This window comes from Lissotriton vulgaris, chromosome 1_1 (assembly GCF_964263255.1).
Source record: "Lissotriton vulgaris chromosome 1_1, aLisVul1.2, whole genome shotgun sequence".
NCBI lineage: Eukaryota > Metazoa > Chordata > Amphibia > Caudata > Salamandridae > Lissotriton > Lissotriton vulgaris.
Window position 1 is genome coordinate 964,676,323 of NC_141685.1, and position 22,006 is coordinate 964,698,328.

At 47.5% G+C, this 22,006-nt stretch overlaps 1 protein-coding gene across 8 annotated transcripts in view; it reads right to left on the reverse strand.

Annotated features, from left to right (window-relative positions):
- The window catches only part of STAT6 (signal transducer and activator of transcription 6), a 725,020-nt gene that overhangs the window by 195,725 nt on the left and 507,289 nt on the right, over positions 1-22,006 (reverse strand). For all 8 annotated transcript variants that reach the window (XM_086959999.1, XM_086960023.1, XM_086960016.1 and 5 more), the window contains one exon: positions 18,372-18,494. In XM_086959999.1, coding sequence (XP_086816125.1) covers positions 18,372-18,494 — 123 coding nt within the window. The remainder of the gene's footprint in view (positions 1-18,371; positions 18,495-22,006) is intronic.

Genomic DNA, 22,006 nt, shown 5'->3' on the forward strand with positions numbered 1-22,006 from the left:
TTTTTTTATCGCCAAGCATCGCTGGATTTTATCGCAGAGATAACGTGGTATTAGAAATATTTATCTCCAATGCGATAAAATAACCGGCGATAGCAGCGAAATGCGTGAATATCGCTGGAAAACCAGCGATATTCACGCTTCATCGCTAATAGGGTTTTAGCAGAATATCCACCTCCCATTGGATATAATGGCTAAGAACTGGTCTGAGCAGGCGTTAGTTTTTAGCGATATTCGCGCTTACCGCACATTTTTTTATCACTACGCCTGCCTTGCTAATCGGCGATAGCGACGTTAGCGACTGCTTACAGTCGCTTACTGGTTGGGTACGCCCACTTTGTATGTCATTAGCGATAAATATCGCTGACATGCGAAGCGGGCCCCAAACCGGTTGCTATCGCCTAAAAGCTGTCACTAACTGATGTTAGCGACAGCTTGCTAATAGGACGATGAAATTATCGCTGCTTTGCGGCCGTTAATTTCATTTCGCCTGCCTTGATAATATGCCCCACAGTTTGCTGCAACTTGTCTGCATGCCTGCTGTATGGCATCTAATGTACTGTCCTCTGTGCCACATCTGGAACTGGTGTGCTCAAAAACAGACTGGCGTTTATGTAGGACAGGGGCATTAAGTACTTGTGTTCAGAAACAGGGTGTGATGTTCATCAGCTTTCCTTTTAGTGAGGAAGTGAGACATCCAACCCAAGGACTGGCTCCCTAGCGTGCAGCAGTCACTAACTGACCCACGGTAATATGTGCCATTGTGCATTGAAAAGCAGAAAGGACTGGTCGAGACGTTTTTTCCAGTCACATGCAGCTGCCAAGGTGCAGGGATGTGACGCATCTTATGAAGGAGCAGAATGACCCTTCAGAGATTACACATTTTTTTAGTTTTTGGGGAGTTTTATATAGCGTGAACTTGACCCGAAGGTATCAGAGTGCTTTACATGAGAACTAGTTACGTTACAGACGGACACATTCAATTTGTTAGGAACAGGGAAAATAAGTGATTTGCCCGGAATCAAAGTATGTTGAGCGTTCCTGCTGAGACTAGAACCTGGTTTCCCAGCTTCAAGGTCGACTGCTCTAGCCGCTACTCAGATGGAGTTGCACTATGAGGTTGAGACCTTCTCCCCTTTAGGGCAAATACGACTTTTTCAACCACTTTTTATGTTCAATAGACATGCAGGGTGTATACCAACTTCTGATTCCCCTCAGAGGCCGGTATTGACGTGCTGCTGAGGGTTGCTCGGCGGTGCCTTTTTCCTTGCTTTTTAAACTTTTTAGTCGGGATCTCTATTGCTTGGGTTGTGGGAGGGTGAGCTTGGGCACTTACGGTACAAGTCAAGTCCTGCTCTCCTCGATTGGCAGGGCCCGTCCGTGCGAGCGGACCCGCCATCTTGGAAGTTAGTGGTCTAGTCTACGGGGACCTGCTCTGCCATAAATTGATGCTGACGCGAGCGCGCAGCGTTTGACCAACTTCTGAGTCCCCTCAGAGCCCAGTATTGACGTGCTGCTGAGGGTTGCTTGTGGTGCCTTTTCCTTGCTTTTTAAAGTTTATAGTCGGGATCTCTATTACTTGGGTTGTGGGAGGGTGAGCTTGGGCACTTACGGTACAAGTCAAGTCCTGCTCTCCTCGATTGGCAGGGTCCATAAGTGCGAGCGGACCCTCCATCTTGGAAGTTAGTGGTCTAGTCTACGGGGACCTACTCTGCCATAAATTGATGCTAACGCGAGCGCGCAGCGTTTGACCAACTTCTGAGTCCCCTCAGAGGCCAGTATTGACGTGCTGCTGAGGGTTGCTCGGCGGTGCCTTTTCCTTGTTTTTTAAAGCTTTTAGTCGGGATCTTTATTACTTGGGTAGTGGGAGGGTAAGCTTGGGCACTTACGGTACAATTCAAGTCCTGCTCTCCTCGATTGGCAGGGTCCGTCCGTGCGAGCGGACCCGCCATCTTGGAAGTTAGACTACGGGGACCTGCTCTGCCATAAATTGATGCTGAAGCGTTTGCGCAGTGGGCGCGCCAGCGGCGCCCCAAAGGAGCGCCAAAGGCAGGCCCGTCCGCGCTAAGGACGTGCTCAGCACCAGCCATGCTGCCCATTTTTCTGCCGACTTGGGCCCTGATAGTGTGCTCAGCTACTCCAGCGCAGAACTTCGGTTTATTGAAATGGTGGGTAATGGTAAAGGGGCCCTTTGTTTTGCTGAGTCTGCCTTTCCTCTGTCAGATTTTTTTGCTCCGGGCTTCTTAGTGCGTGGGCTTCTAAATGTTAGGACGTTGCCTAAGCATAAGCTGGAAATACAGCTGTTGCTGGAAGCTCATGAACTTGATGTGTTGCTCATGACAGAGACGTGGACTCAGCCAGACTGTGAGGTTGACCCTGGACTGGCATGCCTGTCTGGTTATAAGATCCACCACAAGCCGAGACGTGGGGGGAGGGGTGGGAGGGTTGGGGTGATATACAGAGATACTCTGAATCTGGCCGTTATAGACCTTGATGTGGTTCCAGGCTTTAAACTGCTAGACTTTGCTATTAAGCATGTTTCGGACCAGGCTTTAATGGGGATTATCTGCTATAGACCCCCAGGGGCCCTTAGTGTGCAGCAGCAGCAATCACTGCTGGAGACCTTTACTAATATGGCCGCTACTCACCGCATGTTGGTGATTTTGGAGGATTTTAACCTCTGGCCAAATGGCCCTCTTGATGTGGGCTATGCTAACATCCTTCAATCTTTGCAAGACCTGGTTTTTTTTCCAGAAGGTGTCCAAAGCCACTCACATTGGGGGGCATCTTTTGGACTTAATTTTTTCGGAGATTGATCATGTGCTCATTGGGGAAATTCTGCTTGTGGTTTGGCCTGCCCATTTTCTGAATAAGTTTTATGTGAACTCTACTATGCAAACCTCTAGGGCAGTCTACCCCTCGTGTGACTACATGAGCAGAGACTGGAAGGCTCTCTTGCGTAAGAGAGGGCAGGACCCGATGTTTTTGGTAGAAGACTGTTTTTCCCCAGATGTGCAAGTGGAAGAGAACTAGGGCCAGATGTATCAAGATACCGTTTTGCGAATCCTAAATAGCGATTTTTTGCGAATCGCTATTTAGAATTCGCAAAACGGTATGTATGTACAAAATCGCAATTTTTTTGCAATTCCTTATTATTCTTTATTTGCGAATTCGCATTTTGCGAATTCGCAAATAAAGAATAATTTTCAATGCATTCCTATGGGCCAGGAGGCCCATAGGAATGATAGTGCAATAATTCTCAAATTGCGATTCGCAAATTGCTAATCGCAATTTGAGAATTATTTCAAGGGTGAAGGGGTGTCTCAAAGACACCCTGCTGCACACTTCAAATCTGCATGTGTGTGCATGTGGCACACATACATGGCCTTTGGGCATGTATGAGTGTCACATGCCAACCTTACAAATGCCAATTAGGGCATTTTTAAAAGAAATCGCAATTTACCACCAACTACAAGTTGGTGGTAAATTGCGATTTCTTAACACAAATTCGCAAACCAAAAATGTGTCATACATATCATTTAAGGAATCGCAAAAGTTGCGATTCCTTAAATGCTGTGGCAAAATAAGGAATCGCAAATAATTGCGATTTTTTTCATACATATCAAAAATCGCACAACGGCCGTTTGCGAGTCGCAAAGGCCGAAATCTTTGCGACTCGCAAAAGCCTTGATACATATGGCCCCTACTCTGCTTTTTGCGCTAGAATCATCATTGGACACAGTAGCCCCTCTAAAAAAACATTGTAAGAAGGGGAGACCATCGGCACCATGGTTTAATGAAAGTCTAAAAGATTTGAAATCTGAATGCAAACATGCCGAGAGGAGATAGAGACATGGCTATCAGGATGAGAAGAAGCTCACCTTGAAAAGCCTGATAGTGGACTATAAGAAGGCTATTGACAAGGTCAAGGCAGAATGTTTTTCTACCTTGATCGTCAATGCTCCTAATCGCTCTAGAAGCATTTTTAATATCTTGAATAGTCTGACCAATCCTGAGTGTTCTAAGAACGTAATTCCCCCCTCCCAAGAATTGTGCGAGAACCTGGCTAGGTTCTTTCATGGCAAAGTCAAAAACATCATGGATGATCTGGGTGGGGTTTATCCCCAAGTGGAGGTCACGTCATCGTGCACCGAGGATATGATGGCAATAGGTGGGGAGGCGGGGGTGCTAATGTAGAGGGTGGACTTGTCAATCCCCTATCTGAGTTTCTGTCCCTCGCGGAGGAGGACTTTTGTGGATTGGCGTGCTGTATTCCCTCTGGGTTCCCCTTAGATCCAATGCCTTATAAAATCTGGAAAGAATTCAAGTCAGAGTTGTTCCCTACGCTCCGTCAGATTTGTAATCAGTCGCTTACTGACGGAGTGGTGCAATCTCAGTGGAAAAAAGCGGGTGTGACACCCCTGCTAAAGAAGCCTTCCCTGGACCCGGAGTATCCTAAAAATTATAGGCCCATCTCCCTCCTGCCTTTTCCTGCGAAAATTGTGGAACGAGTGGTGAGTAGCACTGTTTCCAAACATCTGGAACAGCAAAACCTATTGGACGAGGCCCAGTTTGGATTTTGAACATTGGAGGCGGGCATACAGGGATTCAAGCAGCAGTACTTATTATGCACGATCTGTCTGCCGCCTTCGACATGGTCAACCACGGAATCCTGCTGCGAAGGTTGAGAGAAGTGGGGGTGATGGGCTGTGCTCTAAGGTGGTTTAATTCTTTCCTTTTGGACAGACAGCCAGTGGCGGCTCCTCTATAGGGACCTTTGGGCACCGCCCCCCTGCTTTCTCGACGTGCAAGAAGGCAGAAACAAATGGTAGTTATTACCGTAATAACTACCATTTGTTTCTGCCTTCTCGCATGGCGAGAAAGCAGAAGTTCCTGGTTGGGGGTGGGCGGTCCTGCTCGAGGGCAGGAGGGAGTGGCTTGTCCACTGTTGGCCTGAGGCCGCCCAAACATTCAGTATGAACAACAGTGGACAAGCCACTCCCCCTGCCCTCGAGCAACACCGCCCACTCTCCCTGTTCTCTCTATATGCTGCAGCACACAGAGAGAAAATGACCTGAGTGGGGCAGCGGCCTCACTAATCACAGCCCTGCGGTGGAGGGGAGGGAGGCTGCCTGCAGCCTTCCTGATGACGTGCACTGCAGGAATTCAAAACCAGGACGGCGGGAGTGGGGAGTCTCCAGGACGGTAAGTTTACTTTATTTTATATCTTTTTTCTCCCCTTAAACCCCTCACGCCTCCCCCCTCATCCCCTCCGGGGCGCGACGACCCCATTCCCCCCCCCCCCACCCACCCATAATGCCTGCTGCGACTGTTTGAGGGACTCATTATCAGTGGAAATGAGATCAAAGGAGACGCTCATTTTACAGTGTTTTTTCTGTTTAATTTCCAACATGGACACCAGGCACTTACCAGACAGTAAAAAAGGCAAGAAATGTCCGATGTGCTGGGAGAAAATTAAAACTACCAGCACATCGCAGACATGAGTTGCGTTATTTCCAAAGATGGATCATTGCTTTGGGGTTTGTCTTTGACGACATTATGGCACAAATTTAAACACAATGTTGAACTGCAGCGCGCCAAAATATTTTAAGGAAATAAAGTGACATGCGTGGCTGTCCAATTCGGATGTGGGGGGTGGGGCCATTCGAGCCCTTGTCTTCTGACTATTCATTGTGTGAAAGGGGTGCTCTCAGTCATAATGTTAATAATGGGATACTCAGAGTAGGTGGCCTGTGCGAAATCACACAACGTTTACGCCCTACCACTTTCAAAAATCACCAGCCCCCACTGCAGACAGCAGGCAGTGTTCCTCTCTCCCTTAAAATCTGCTTTTTCTAAAATCGCCTATGATGTTCCGCAGGGCTCGGCTATCAGCCTCATTTTATTCAATATGTATATGAAGCCTCTAATTGCGGTAATCAGACAACATAATAATAATATCGTAAATTATGCTGATGACACGCAGCTGATTCTCTCTCTTGAGGGAGATCAGTTTACTTCATTAGAGGTGTTTCACAGTTGTCTGAGGGACACGGCGGGCTGGTTGAGGAAGAACTCGCTGCAATTCAATGCCGACAAGACTGAGGTGCTTTACTGTGCTACAGGAAGGGTTCCCTCCGTGTTGCCTTGTAACCTTTGGTCCCCGGACACCTCGACGGTCATTCAGCCGGTGAATTCTGTTCGCAATTTGGGCATAACATTTGATAGCAAACTGTCTATGGAAGTGCAGGTGACGAAAACAGCGGGTTGCTGTTCAGCCATTGTGACATCTTTGCGGAAGATTTTCCCTATGCTGCCTCTTTAAGCGCGCGTGCTAATCACACGCAGTACGATTCTTAGCAGACTAGATTACCGCAACGCCCTGTTATTGGAGTCTCCGAACTTTCTCTTTGACAGGTTGCAGAAGAGTCAGTCTATAGCAGCCAAATTTGTGCTTGGCTGGTCTGGAAGGTCCTTTTCCTCCTTGGCCCTGGCCGAGCTACATTGGCTCCCACTGAGACAGAGAGTCCAGTTCAAGTCTCTCTGTCTAGTGTTTAAAGCCTTGCATGGACAGGGCCTGTCTCCTTCCAAAGAAAATTTTAATGGAATGTTCCTACTAGAACTTTGCGCTCCTTAGGGGCGAAGCTAATAAAGATTCCTAGATTTAGGAAGGTGAGAGCAGGTGGTAGATCCTTTGGGGTTTCAGCTGCGAAGCTTCGGAATGCTTTGCCCCTGGATCTGAGAAAAGTTAGTGATCTCCTCCCTTTTAGGAGAAGACTAAAAACTTGGCTGTTTCCGAAGCTTTAGGTGGCCGTCGGCAGTGTGGCTCAATATTGGGGTGACTCTGTAATTGTTAGCGCTAGGATGCCTGTTAGGTGACAGTGCGCTTTAGAAATGCATTAAATAAATTAAACAAATAAATCCCAATCCATTCAAATGCCCGTCAGTTGCTCCGATTTGCAGTCAATGGCATTCACTACCAATTCAAGGTCCTGCCCTTTGGTGTTTCCTCTGCCCCCCGGTCTTCACCAAGGTGGTTGCTCCTCTGGTGGGTATAATTCTATCAACAAATATTCAGACATTTCCGTAATTGGAGGATTTGCTCATTGCTTCTCATTCTCCCTTTAAGGCACAAGAAGATATTCGGCATGTTTGTGCAGTACTCCAGTGGTCTGGAGAAGCACTTGTTTCTTCTCAACCTGCAAAAGTATCAATTGACTCTTTGCATTAGCTCCAGTTCATTGGGACTGTTTTTCAAACAGATTTGTGGACAAGTGCTTCTGTCAGACAAGCAGAGTCAGGTTGATGTCTCCTTTGGAATCTCTATTGGCCAATGCATTTGCATTTGTTTCCTCTGGTTCACCACCAGCTGCAGCATTGGGATCCAATGTCACAGGAATACGAGTTCCTGGTTACAGTGATATTGGAGATCATGAACAATCTCCAATGGTGGTTAGTGGAGGCCCACCTGTCCTGGGGGTTTCTTCTGACTCCCTCTCCATTGTGTAAAGTGATCATGGATGCAAGCAGGGCGGGCTTGGGTGACATTTATCAGCTTCATTCGGCTCGGTGGAAATGGTTGCCAGCTCAGGTCTCCAGGCCATCTGACTGGAGGGAATTGGCAGTTGTCTGGATGGCTCTTCTCAGTTTTGCCTTAGGGATCAGGCATTAGACAGTTTATGTCCTGACCGACAACCAGGTGGTTTGGTGAACAGTCAGGGGAGACTCGGGTACCAGGATCTGAATCTCCTTGCAGGGAGGATTTGTAGTTGGGTGGAGTGGAATTTGTAAGCTCTGTCTGCAGTTTATCTTTCGGGAGGGATAATGGCCCTGTGGATATCTTGATCTGTCATTTCCCATCATCAGTAGCCCTCTGTCTTTGATCTCACCTTTTTCATCAGATCACAGGGAGGACCGGAACACAGTGGTTGGATCTGTTCATGATAGAGGTCAACACTCTTCTCCCCTCCTTCTGTTCCCTGATTCTTTCTCACAGGGCGTGGACGTGGACAGTGGATGCTCTGTGGCCGGTGGATCTCCCATATTGTCTTCCTCTTTTCCAGTTGATTTCCAGGATAGTGAGGAAGATTAAGCCAGATAATGCAGAAGTTCATCTGGTGACTCCAGGGTGGGACCAGGAAGTCTTGGTTTTCCCTACTCATTCAGTTGTCATTCTCTCCCCAGTAGCATTTCCCCTTGCTATCATCCCCACTGAGGTCCTCCCGAATGTCACTTGCCTCAGCGAAGAGACTGAGATCGGGGGTCTGGCATTTGAAAGGATAAGAGTGATTTTGCAAGGTTGTTCTGTGGTGGTGGCATAATCTACTTAGCAATCTAGATGTCCCTCTACATTGAAGACATAAAGGCGTCATTTGAGAAAGTTTGAGAAATGGTCTGGGGATCATGCTGTGTCTTCCTATGTTTTGGAAATAGCCCTTTTTGCAGGGTTATCCCCAAACTTTTTGCTTCTTCTCCTATTTTTTCCTGACTTGTTTGGGTTGTATTTAGGACTCTGGGCACTTTACCACTGCTAGTCAGTGCTAAAGTGCCTATGCTCTCTGTGTAAATTGTGTTATGGATTAGTGTTTCCATGACTGGGCATTTGATTTACTTGTTAGTCCCTAGTAAAGTGCACTAAGTGTGCCAGGATCTGTAAATCAAATTCTACTATTGGGCCTGCAGCACTGATTGTGCCACCCACGTGAGTAGCCCAAAAAGGTAACTCATACCTGCCACTGCATAGTCTGCGTAGTTTGCAACTGCCATGTCGACTTGGCCAGTGGCAGAACTGGTTCTGGCTGGGTACAGACACCCTCTGCCTAGAGGATCAAAGGATTTTTGGATACAAATACTGGGGTCTAGACCCCTGAACTTTAGAACTCCTTTGGATCAAGAAGGCTGCCAAGAAGGCTGCCAAGAAGAGGAGCTGGAGAAGCGGTGAGGAGAAACTACCACTTTGATGTGTGCTTTGCTGTGTTGGCCTGCAGTGGCTGCTTCTGTATTGGGCAGTAAAAGGACTGGATTGAACTTTCTGCAATCTACTTTGTGAGTTTCTCCAAAGGCTTGAGGTAGAGCTTGCCCCCTGTTCAAAAAGTCTCAGGAACAACAAAGACTTCAAGCTCTTCTGCCCGCAGCACGGGGGACTGTGTTTTGTGCTGCAACAGAGGAAAAGTAACTCGACGATGTCTATGACACAGCTGTCGACTCCATGTCCTGACGGCACTGCAAAGGGCACTGACACAACGCTGCACTGCGACCCTGGTCTCACTGATGATGCCTACTGATGCAGCCAACGAGCCGCTGCTCGCTCCGAGACCTGTGGGCACCGCACTCCGCACCGCCTCACTTCACGGTGAAGCCTGGAAACCGCAGAGAGCACCGCTGCAATGCGACCCTGGTCTCACCGATGATGACTGCTGACCTTTGCACGCAACACAACCTGTGGGCACCACACTCTGCACCGTCCCACTTCACGATGACGCCTGGGCCTCTCTGAGGTCGCCTCTCCAAGCCGAAATCGACGCCGCTATTTGCAAAATGGTTCGAGGGCACCGCTCGTAAAGTTATATGACGCACCCCCCTCTTCCTGCACCGCAGCCTTGGCCTACCGTCGCCGGCAAAATCGACTCCAGTTCGTCAGCCGATGACAACACTTCAGCAACGACGACACCGTTGCTTGCACCGTGACCTGCCAGCACCGTGACGAGCACCACCTTCATCTCGCACTGCCACCCTGGTCTCACCGACACCGCCATCTGATGCCGCCACCCAGCCGCTGATAGCATCGCAACCTGAGGGCACCACACGCTGCACCGCAGCACACGACGCCAGCACTCCTGACTCCATCAGAGAGGAGATCAACCTGCAACGCGTGTGACTTCGAGGGGACCCGACGACTCCTGCACCGACCTCCGGAACAGACGCCTGCGGACGCCGTGTTTTCGGAAGCTCATCGAGAGGTCTCCAGAGCCCAGGATTTCTAGAAGGTACTGTTTGCAGGTCTTCCCGACCCCGTAGCTGGATGGTGACACCGCAGTCAGCCAGAACAGTTTGGATTTGTTTGCTCACGACGCCGTGATAGCCCCGGACGGAGCTATCGGCATCAAGGAACTACTTTTCTTTTTTTATATTTCTTTTTATTGAAAACAAGGCATCAATATCAGTGCATAGTACAGAGGCAGAGCAACCCCACAAAACAGTACATCACATCAAGAATATTGGGGGAGGGGGGAATTCGAAGAAGTAAAATATTTGTACTTATGAGGGTTACAGGGATACAGGAGTATCAAAAACAATATCCACAGGTGGTACACATATGTTCCCTCTATATCGATTCCATGATCCCCAAACAGCAGCCCATTTACGGGGTCGACCCCTCGCCAGGTATACAGTCTTTTCTCGGAACATGCACCAATCCATACTTTCTTTCCACCCATCCAGCGTAGGCGGCCTCTCAGATCCCCAATGCTGAGCGATATCCCGCTTAGCAATCATTGCTCCCAAAGTAGCCCACCTGGTTTGTGCCATATTGAGATCCATGAGCTCCCAGATATTAAGGAGACACCTCCTAGCCTCTGGTAACACTGCTATCCCCAGTAATTCCTGCATGACCTCATGTACCCTACCCCAGTAGTCCACCATAAACCGACATTCCCAAAGGATATGAAGAAACGTGCCCAGCTGACCACACCCTCACCTACACAAACCTTCCTCAGATAGTCCCATCCGAATCAAATGTGGGCCTGTGACATACACTCTGTGTAAATTTTCAACTGGACAAGTCTCAATCTAGCTGGAATCGCAACCTCCTTCGGGGAGGATACGGCCGACTGCCAATCCTCATCATCCAACTCAATACCATCACGCGTCCATTTATCCCTTAAATCCACAAGGAGGTCTGCTCTATTATTAATCAGTTTTTTTATAAATCAGGGAAATAGTACTCTCCGGCAAGTGCCCGTCTAAAATTCTGTCCTCTAGCGGCGAGCCTCAGGTATCTCCTCCTCCACCGGCAGTGCCGACTGTAGTGCGTGACTAACCTGCGCATAACGGAAATATTCCCTCTTACTTAACTCAAATTCAGTCTGCAATTCAGCAAAAGTCTTAATCCTCCCTTTTACCCAGATATCACCAATAGCAGCAATCCCTATCAGGTCCCTCTTATCAAACCCCTGCGTATTCCAAAGCTTGCCCAGCTTATCCGATCCAAACAGTGGGGTAGCTAGAGTAAGTCGGTCTCTCCATCCTAACAAACTGGTCGCGTCGTGCCATATCCGTACCGCCACCCTAGTCGGCCCTGTCAAACTCAGTGCTGACTGTAGTGCGTGACTAACCTGCGCATAACGGAAATATTCCCTCTTACTTAACTCAAATTCAGTCTGCAATTCAGCAAAAGTCTTAATCCTCCCTTTTACCCAGATATCACCAATAGCAGCAATCCCTATCAGGTCTCTCTTATCAAACCCCTTCGTATTCCAAAGCTTGCCCGGCTTATCCGATCCAAAACTGTGGGGTAGCTAGAGTAAGTCGGTCTCTCCATCCTAACGAACTGGTCGGGTCGTGCCATATCCATACCGCCACCCTAGTCGGCCCTGTCAAACTCTTTCCTGCAGCCCTGGCATACAAAGCTCGATTATAATTGCCACCTGGGAGTAGCCATTTATCCATTGCATATCCCGGATCCGTTGCGGGCCCGTATGTACCCACATTTATGGCACCCAACTGTGAGGCCCAATAATACCTCTTAATGTCAGGGAGGGCTATACCTCCATCGTACCATGGAAACGTTAATTTGGTCAACGCAATACGGGGCCTACCGTCCCATAATAATTCACGCTGCACCCCCTCCACCTCTCGAAAATAACTAGCCGGCAGTAAATCCATCGTATGCTGAGGGGCGTAAAGAAAACGGGGCAAGGACATCATCTTGAAAAGAGCTGCCCGTCCCAACAGGGAGAGCGGAAGTTTTTTCCAACCGGCTGCGTCACTCCTTAACCTAATCAAGGGGGGAAGGAGGTTTCTCTCATATCTGATATTGGGGTCCAAAGAAATAAAGACCTCATAATATTTAAATCCGTCCTTGGAGATCTGAATCTGACAATATCGCGGGGGAACAGGGGTGTCTCCACTCAAAAGAAATAGGTGGGATTTCTGCCAATTTAATATTAAGCCCTGAATTCCTACCATAGGAAGCCAAAACATCACTAACGACTATAAGGGATTTCCTAGGTGAGGTCAAATAAAGCAGAATGTCATCTGCATATAAAGAGATCCGGTCTTCCAATTGCGGGGACCAGCGAATACCCCGTATCGAGGGTTCCCAACGGATCCATGCCGCCAGTGGCTCGAGAGCCAGCGTGAAGAGGAGGGGAGAAAGCGGACATCCCTGCCTAGTGCCCCGCCCAAGACAAAATGGAGCAGAGACACGATTGTTCACTACAAACTGGGCAAGAGGTTCCATGTACAACAAACGCACCCAACTAATGAATTCAGGACCAAATCCGAACTTTGCAAAAAACTGCCCACAAGTACGGCCATTCAACTGTGTCAAAGTCCATTGTTGCGTCTAACGACACTATTATGGTCGATTCTTTCAGGGTATGTGCTCTGGCCAAAACTCCGTGTAACCGGAGTAGATTTAAAGCCGTATTTCTATGTGGGGTAAAGCCCGATTGATCAGGGTGTATCAACTCACTGATCACCTTGATAAGCCTATTGGACAACAATTTGGCCAGGATCTTAGGCTCCGCATTCAATAACGAAATAGGCCTATAGGAAGCGCAGTTGGATTTAGGCTTTCCTTCCATGTGTATAACCACAACCGAGGCCACTCTTTGATCATATGGCAATACTACGCATTCTCGAGCCTCCACAAACATATCTTTAAGATAGGGGGCAACCTTATATGGCCTAAGCTTATACAACTCAATCGGGAGTCCATTCGGGTTCCAATGCCTTACCAGAATTCAGAGAACGCACTGCCAGGGCTACTTCATCTGTAGTGAGCGCACTGTCCCTAAAATCGCGGTCTTCCTTAGTAAGGCACGGGAGTTGAATATCCCTCAACAGCAAACAAGAATCCTCCTCAGGCCACTCCGACACCGAGGTGTACACCGTTTGAAAGTAATCCGCAACACCATCAACAATCCCCTGAGGGTCTGTTATTCGCACTCCCTCCGCTGTCTCAATTTCGGGGACCACTCGGTCTGCTCTATCCTTCTTATCCAACCAAGCAATCAGTTTCCGGGCCTTATTTCCTACATCGTATAACCTACCCTGCTGCTTCCTGCTCGAAGCTCTGGCACTATCAGTGACCAGGGCTCTATATTCAAACTGCTTAAGATTTAGGACATGCAGCCTAGCACCGGTCACTTCCAGTTCCAAATCAGCCTCGACACTTGCTATCTCCGACTCCACCCGTACAACTTCTTCATTCTTATCTTTTTTAGCTGCCGCGATCAGTGACAAAGTCTGGCCCCTAACGACTGCCTTAAAAGCCTCCCAAAGCGAGATCGACGATGATACCGAACCCTCATTTTCCTGGAAATAATGCTCTAATGTCTTCAACAGGTCCTTACGAATCTTAGGACTACGCAAATACCAGGGGTTAACTGGGGCCACTCTGCCTCGTGATCCAGAGGCCATCTCGAATCTGAGCCAGAGAGGCGAATGATCCGAAATGCCCCTAGCAAGGTGCGTCACCTCCATAACATACGACGCCTGGGCCGCCGGCACAAAAAAATAATCAATACGAGAGAGACTGCCATGGGCACCAGAATGGAAGGTGTATTGACGTTGTTCCGGTTGAAACAATCTCCAGCCGTCAACCAAACCCAACACATCCAAAAATCAGGAAGCCATCTTAGCGCCTGCCCCGTATCTCTAGGCAGATGCCTGTCCATGACGCTGGGATTTTCCAAATAACCTTCCCTAAATCACCAAGTAGTTGCCTGCATACCTGGGGGGACATAAATCGACACTAAAGAAAGAGTGTGACCCTCCCATCGCCCAGACATCACTATGTATCTTCCCCTATCATCCTCTACAACAGCATCTATTACCATCGGGAGAGACTTCTTGAGAAGGATCCCAACTCCCCTGGACCCCGAAGTGAACCCCGCATGCGCAATCAGCCGATATCCCATTCTATGCATCGCTTTACAAAACTTCCCTACCAAATGCGGCTCTTGCAATAGGACCACATCAGGGGCGTGACGTTTGAGAAACTGCAGAACCACACTATGTTTGATTTTGTCCCCCAACCCATTAACATTCCAAGACAACCCCCTCAACCCCCTACCCCCAACATAAAACATGAAAAGTGCCCGACCCTCCCTCCGACCCTCCGACCCCTGCACCACGAACATGCTACTATTCAACTCAAAGCCTTGAAATATAATGCCTTGAAAAAACAGAAACATCAAAACAACAAAACAACAACCATCCAACCGTTCCTTCACCCCGCCCCCCACCCTGCACCCCTGCTCACGACTATTGCGCATCCCCAACTTGCAGTGTGCCTGTCGCCCATAATCTAACTAAAAACTACCAAAAGTAAATCTGATGAGGAGAAAGACCCACCAGATCCCCGTATGACCCCTCAACATTCTTGTGCCTACAGAACTAACATCTATGATAAACATGTTAGCGGTAATGTTACATCAATAGTTCGTTCCCCGACCAACCCCGGTCCCTCCAGCAACCATAGTCTTCCTCATTCTTGTTCTTGCGAACCCTCTTCTTCCCCCCTACTTTGTCTCCGTGATTCATCTCGAGGGGAGAGACTGTCCAACCAGTCCGAGGCAATTTCTGGATTATCAAAAAAGTAGACCCTTTTGTCATGTTCAATCCTCAGTTTGGCAGGGTATATCATGGCGTACTTGAGTCCCTTGTCACGGAGTTTCCGTTTGAAACCCATAATGCTTTGTCTTTGCTTCTGGACCGCTTGCGTAAAATCCGGAAAAAAGCTGATGGAAGAGTTTTCATATTTTAGGGGGCCTCCAGATCTGGAAGCCTACAGGATGGCGTCTCTGTCCCTAAAATTAAATATCCCCGCTAACAATGGCCGAGGTGGAGCCCCGATTCGCGGCTTTCCTCCGGGAACCCTGTGTGCCCTTTCCATAGTAAAGAAATTTCCCAGGCCTTTGGGCTTAAGATGGTTGGTTATAATGTGCTCCACAAAAAGATCAGCGGTTTGTCCTTTTGATTTCTCCGGCACTCCAATAATGCGTACATTATTTCTTCGGGCCCTCCCTTCGAATTCGTCTAGTTTGCGGCTTACAAGTTTACCAGAGGTCCTAAGAGTCCAGACTTCCAATTGTAACTGCGCCACATCATCTTTAAGGCTAGCCGTTTTAACATCCAAGGACTTCACTTTTTCACTTGTTTTCGTGAGGTCCACTCAAATCAAGTTGACTTCAATAGAGACCGTGTCCAGTTTGTGATCCAAGGACTCCATCTTCTGGCATAGAGAGACCTTCACCCCCTCAATGGCGGCCATCACGTCCTGTAGTGTAGGCTCCGTTGTCATGACCCAGGCCTCTACTGCTCCATCTTGCGATTTTCCCAATCCAGCAGGCGAACCTTTAGGTTGCGTATACCGGTCCAGTTTATTAGTTTGGGTGTATCTTGCTCCTCTAGTAGCCTTCAATTGCGGTTTTTCCACCTCCGGCTTGGTCGCCATTTTAGGATCGTCCGAAGAGCTAGATACGCAATCCCCGTCCCTAGGCACCACAGCTGTGTGAATGCAAGGTTCTTCACTCTTGTCCTTCAAGGATGCTCTGCCCACTGTCGCTAGACTCAGTGTGCCAAAAATGCAGCAAAACACAAGTCTACACCGCGCGAGTTTCAGCACACTTTCAGGCGCGATCCCAAAACAAAGGGATATAACTCCGCGATCCGGGCCCTCAAGTAATCACCAGTTCTTCTTTGGTTCACCAATTGTTTACCATTTGATCAGGGTTTATCTCCATCTGATATGATCCATAGTGGAGCCACTAGGGGCTCGCTTGTCAACTCGAAAACGAAACAAAGCCCAATTGTGAGGCCGGACAGGCGACTTCCGGTCCCTGGCTCCGTTGTTGATTCACTACGGCCCGGGTCCAGTGCCAACTCAAGTCCCCAGGCATCCAACCCAAACAGGCCGCAAACTTCTCGGCTCTCTAGCTGAAGTTTCCGGTGGTCGATCGGGATGCGACTTTCAGTGCCCTCTTCTACTTCGGTTCCTCTACAATAATCCACCTTCAGGCATCAGGATAAGTGACAGGATGTAACTGGGGGGCAACGAGGGTCTCGAGAGCCCTAAGCCCACGCAGACATCTTGAACGCGCGCAAAGCTCCTCCCTAAGGAACTACTTTTAAAGCATATTTTGATAAGTGAAGATTTTGAAGAACTGCATTGTGGATTTTTATCTTTTTTGGTCTTGTCTTAAGTATATAAAAATATTGGATATTTTTCTAAACCGGTGTGGTGTCCTTTTGTAGTGCTTACGCTGTATTACTGTTGGTTATGTGCAAATGCTTTACACACTGCCTCTAAGATAAGCTTGAGTGCTCGTGCCAAGCTACCAAGGGGGTGAGCAGGGGTTATTTTAGGAGTGTAACTCCCTTATCCTGACTAGAGTGGTGGTTTTTGCCTGGCTTTGACACATGCCCCAGCCTGCCAAAAATGCAATTTCTAACACTATTTGTGTGATCCCAGTAATGTTTTGGAGGTCATGAGAGATGTTTTTTTTAATGGGTCTGGCAGTTTCCGTTATTCACAGTCAGTGGGCTGCAATCTAGGCTATCAGGGGTCCTGATATTTTGGCCATTTCAGGTCTTGTTTCCCATCTTTTCAGCAGTCTTTTTTCTTAAACGGCTTTCGTTGCATTCTCTGGTTCCCTCTCGGGATCTTCCCCTGGCGTCCCATTGTCCGCAAGGTCTTTAGTCTTCAGATTTAAAGTTTTTAATCGGCCAAGGTGGTGTTTTTGCTGCCCATCTGTTCCGGTAGATGGATTGGAGAGATTGGTGCATTGTTGTCTTCTTATTTTCTTCTGTTTTTCTTGGATCAGGTGTTTTTGAGACCCAATCCTTCTTTTCTGCCTAAGGTGTCTACGTCCTTTCATTGCTCTGAAGACATAATCCTGCATGTGAATTTTTGGGATCCTTCCTCAGAGGACCAGGTCAAGGTGGATACCCTAGATGTTCATAGGGTTTTGTCCATTTATTTGCCTCGAACAGAGTTGTTCCATAAGGTGGATTAATTGCTTGTTACTTTTGGCCTCTCGGTTACCTTGTCCAGGTGATTTAAGATGGCAATTACAGGAGCTTAAGATTCTATGGGTCACCAGCTGCCTTCTTCTGTCCTGGGCAGATCACCCAGGGGGATGTCCAGCTCTTGGGCAGCATTTAAGGGAGCTTTGCTCTGCGATATTTCTTGTGCTGCCCTTGGGCATTCCACTCCCGTCCCTTCCTGTATTTTTGTTCTAATGGGCTTGTACATAATCAAGATTTGGTAATATGGGGCATCGGGTTATATGGCATGCTGGGGTAGGGGTGGCCATATTGGGTGTTGTTTTCTGTCTGGTTAAGGAAATCAGTATCTGTGGGAGCACAGGACTGCTAATTCAGTAAGGACTGAGATGAGGGAGACCTGTACTTGGAGTAATGACGTTTACCAGTAAGTAACCGGGCATCATCTAATTTGATTGCTAGTAAATTATAGCGAGGTCACAGGTAGAGACCCTGCTTTGTCCTACAGTGTGTAGGAAATCTGTCCAAGACAGCCCCTAAGCATCAAGAGAGGACTAAGCCCAGCTGTTGAAAAGTCTCAGTTCTCACCCTCTAGCCCTTATGTCACTTATTTTAGCCGGACCCACAAACGACGATGCACCTCGAATAGGTAAACCAGACTTTCACCTGATCGGGCAACACAGAACCTCATGGCACACCACAAAATTCTGCCTAGATAAAAGCCATCTTATCACACCCAATGATCTTTCCACTTAGAAGCCTGGGGTGCTTAACACCCTGCCATCGAGCCCCTAAAGTTGATATCTGGTTGATCTCAGTAACCTTAACGACCTGCAGGCAGACATCAGCATTCACTTCTACATTTAGTGTAAACCACCCAGACGTTGTCCCTTTGTTGAGTTCGATCTTCTTGTGCCTTCGGTTTTGTCCTTCCATACCCAGCTTCATCTCCTAGTTAATTCTGATGTTCTTACCAAAAGCCAGTCCCACCCCCAAACACATCCTCTGGTTTTATCAAAATGTTCTTATTGTCCTCCCGCCCTTCGTCCACCCTCGTCCCTTGTTCAACCCAGAGATCGGAACTCCTCGACTGGTTCCACATAATGTTCTTTATATCTTCCCATTAAGCGAGGCCCTTTTACCTCTAAGTGGAATGTCATGTTGAAGGGGCTGTGGTTAAATTTCACTGTGAAGAGGATTGCGCACTTCTCTTCTGTCACCGATTCAGAGCCCTTCCTCTCACAGCGCTTAATTTTCTTGACTGACTGTAAAGCAAAGAGAGGAATTTAAAAAGAGATGCGAAGGAAACTGGAAAAGAGACAGGCATTCAAAAATGTACCTGGAACTAACAATGAGAAATACACTAAAAAGGAAGCACAGTAACACATCAAAGAATTAGTGTGATTGAGTGAAGAAATCGAAACGGAGAAACAAGCAAGAAGGAACAGAAAGATATAATTAGTGAGCGAGAGTAAGAGAAACGGGAATGATGGACCAACGATTTAAGGAAAAGAAAGAAGCAAGAGACAGAAAAAGGAAAGAAAGTAAAATCAAAAAGAAAAAAGGAAATGCAAGGGGAAAAGGAAGTAGAAGAAATGGAAATAGACAGTAGGATTTGCAGCAGTTATGAATAATGGGAAATAGCGATGTAGACAGACAAAATGTTGTTATAGCACCGACGTCATAGCAACAGCAATACTGCCCACCTTTTTTCACGCCCATCGATTTTCCCTGATGACTTCACAGAAAGTAACATTGCCATTGCCTCCTCCACTACCAACTCATTGTAGTCTAAAACATTTTGTTGAAAATTTGAGACTAAATCCTACTTATGAAGAATGACTCAATAATAGACAAACTGGCAACAAGCTTCTGAATGCACCCCATGCTAAGTGTGTACTTACTCAGAAAGGATTACTGTTTTCACCAAAAAACTGCAGTTATCTGAACAGCCCAAAAGGGATGCACAGAGCAACACAATGGTAGCCAACTGGTCACAGTAGCTACCTCCCCCCTCCAAAAAAAAAATGATGCACTGTCACAAAATGAAACATGTAAATCATGAAAACTATTCTATGGGAGGAACAAAAAAATATTTTTTATAATTTCCAATATTTGTGGTGGAAATTGTTGGTAGATACATAATCTTTCTGCGGAGTCTTCACATTATGAATTAGGTCTTCAGTTATACACTCGTCCTGAAAAAGTTTTGCCTGCAATGACTTTCCATGTCGCGCTATGTGGCTGCATCTGCGACTCCACCTCTGGAAATCATGACATCAAAGCCAATTAGGTGCGCACCTGTGTCTTGGCGCCAGTTCTTCGACTTTTTGCATACCCCAGCACAGTCTGTAATTGTGACAAATACAGCACGTAGCAGGCTTGCATACCAGTAGCGGCCGGCATGGCTAGCAGGTGGGGTGTGGGCGTGGGATCGCGTAGGGAGTGGGGGTCACGCGGGGTTCAATAATAAAAAATAAAACAATAAAACCTACCTTTCTGCCAGCCCGGGTCCCGAGTCTTCACTGCTCCTGCTTTCCTGCCTCCGACAGGAACAGGAAGCAAGCAGCCTCCCTCCCCTCCCCGAAGCTAATCAAATCACTCCAGTGGAGTGCTGTGATTGGTCAGGACGCCGCCCAGCCAGGGGCTGTGGTGGATGGCATGTTCTGTTATGTTGTTATGTTATCCGAGCTTATATAGTGCACGGCTGCCCCAGCAAAGGGGCGTCCCGGCGCTTCCAACAACAGAGAATGAACCTGGTTACTACAGCGTGAAAGCTCCAATATAAAACAGAGGCCAAAAAACTATTATACTGGAAAGAGATAGCTTTCCTAAAATCCGACAGACCCTCCAAACCACGTATCTGAACCAGCAAGGAGTTCCATAGTTTGGCCGCCAAGCAACGGAAGGAACGTCCTCCCGCTCGACAGCGCTTCACACGGGGAACAATGACCAAATGCTGCCCTAAAGAACGCGACGCGCGAGGTGGAACATACGGGGTCAGCAAATTACAAAGCAGATTAGGCGTAACGAGCTTCAGTATCTTAAAAAAAAAGACATAAAGTCTACAATTGGATTCGCTCCGCCATGGGAAGCCAATGAAGTTTCCGGATGGTGTCAGCAATGGGACAGAATCGAGGGAGCCCCAACAAGGCTCTGGCCGCTGCGTTTTAGATATGTTGCAACCGGATAATCTCAGCTTGATTAGCCCCCAATAACAGGGAACTAGCATAGTCCAGTCGAGATAGAACAGTCGACTGGACAATCAGCTGATGTGTTGAGGGTTCAAAAAACTTCAAAAGAGGTTTAAGACCTCGCAAGGGGCCGAAGCACGTACCAGCAACTTTTTTGGTATGGATTCGAAAGCTGATTTTGGTATGGATTTGAAAGCTCTGTGTAGGCTGCAATGCAGCCTGCATGGAGAAGTGCTGAGAGCACATGACTGATTTGAGCGGCCTGAGAGGACCGACCTAACCAGTCATGTGCATTCAGGTGTGGGCAAACCGCTTTTGCCCTGTACGGACAGCTACGCTCAGCGACTGCAATGCAGAAAGAAACATAAAATGGTAATAACCAAAAGTTATTACCATTCAGGGCAGGAAACTTGCATTTTACTTTTCTCAGTATTTTTGCCCAGATAAATCAACAACCTTTCAGCGTCCTGCATTTTTTCAGCTCCAGTTGCTGCTCAAAATTGTGCCTTTCCTTTCACAGTCCTGTTGCAGTCTGTAGTTTAGACAACTATTCTATTTACCCTGCAGTGCTGCAATTCTTTGTATTTGGAACTTCCTGATTCTCTTCTTGTCAGTCTTCAAAGAATACAAAATGCCGTTGCAAGACTTATTTTGGGTTTGCATTGCTAGGCTCTGGTCACCATCTTTAGGTTCTCGTTGCATTGGACTTTTATTTCCAGACAGATTATGTTTACATGGCTGTGTCTGGTCCATCAGGCACCTCACAAGTAGGGTCCCACACATCTTCAAGTAAAATGATCAACCTACTCTCCTGCCTCAGATGCTCAGCTTCTGATGAACCTGTGTCATCTTCTTAATTGGTCAGGGGCCGGCCTTCTCAATACTTGTGGACAAACACACCATCTGCTAAGCTTTGTCATAATGTTTCCTGGAATTCCTCAATACCTGGCTTTCTGATGCACTTACAGTTTATAGGCTCTAGTTCCTATGAGCGGCCCTTAGCATCAGGATATCTTTCTTGTTCACTGCGACGAGCAAGAAGTTTGCAGACTACACAGCCCTTGGATATAAATATGCACCACACAAGATGGCCTATGAGTTGGCCTGTGAATAGTTATCACAGTCGTAGAGTAAAAACAGGCACCACATTAGTGGGTATTATCAGGTTAACCCTGGGGCAGCTGTAGAAAATTCACAGGTATATTAAGATGACAATGCAAAGGTTGGTCTTTAGTGACAACCTCAGAGCATATAAGAGCGGAGTCCTGTGCGAGTAAGTGGATACAACAGTATTGGGCATATGGGTTAATCCAGGTGCAATTAAGGACGATGTCCTAGAAAATGAAGTAGGCACCAATGCAGTGAATTTATTGGATAAATCTAAGAGCAGCGGAAGGGCAGGCCTGAGTTCAATCAGGAGCAGCTTACCTAGGCCTTAGAAAAGTAGGTAGACTCCCCCATTGTGATCCATGGGGAGCCTTCAAGCCTTTAACCCACAACCCTGGCTTTAAATAGTGGGTTAAAGGGGTTAATCCAGAAGCAACTAAGTTAGAACTCAAAGACATAAATAGTCAACACAATAG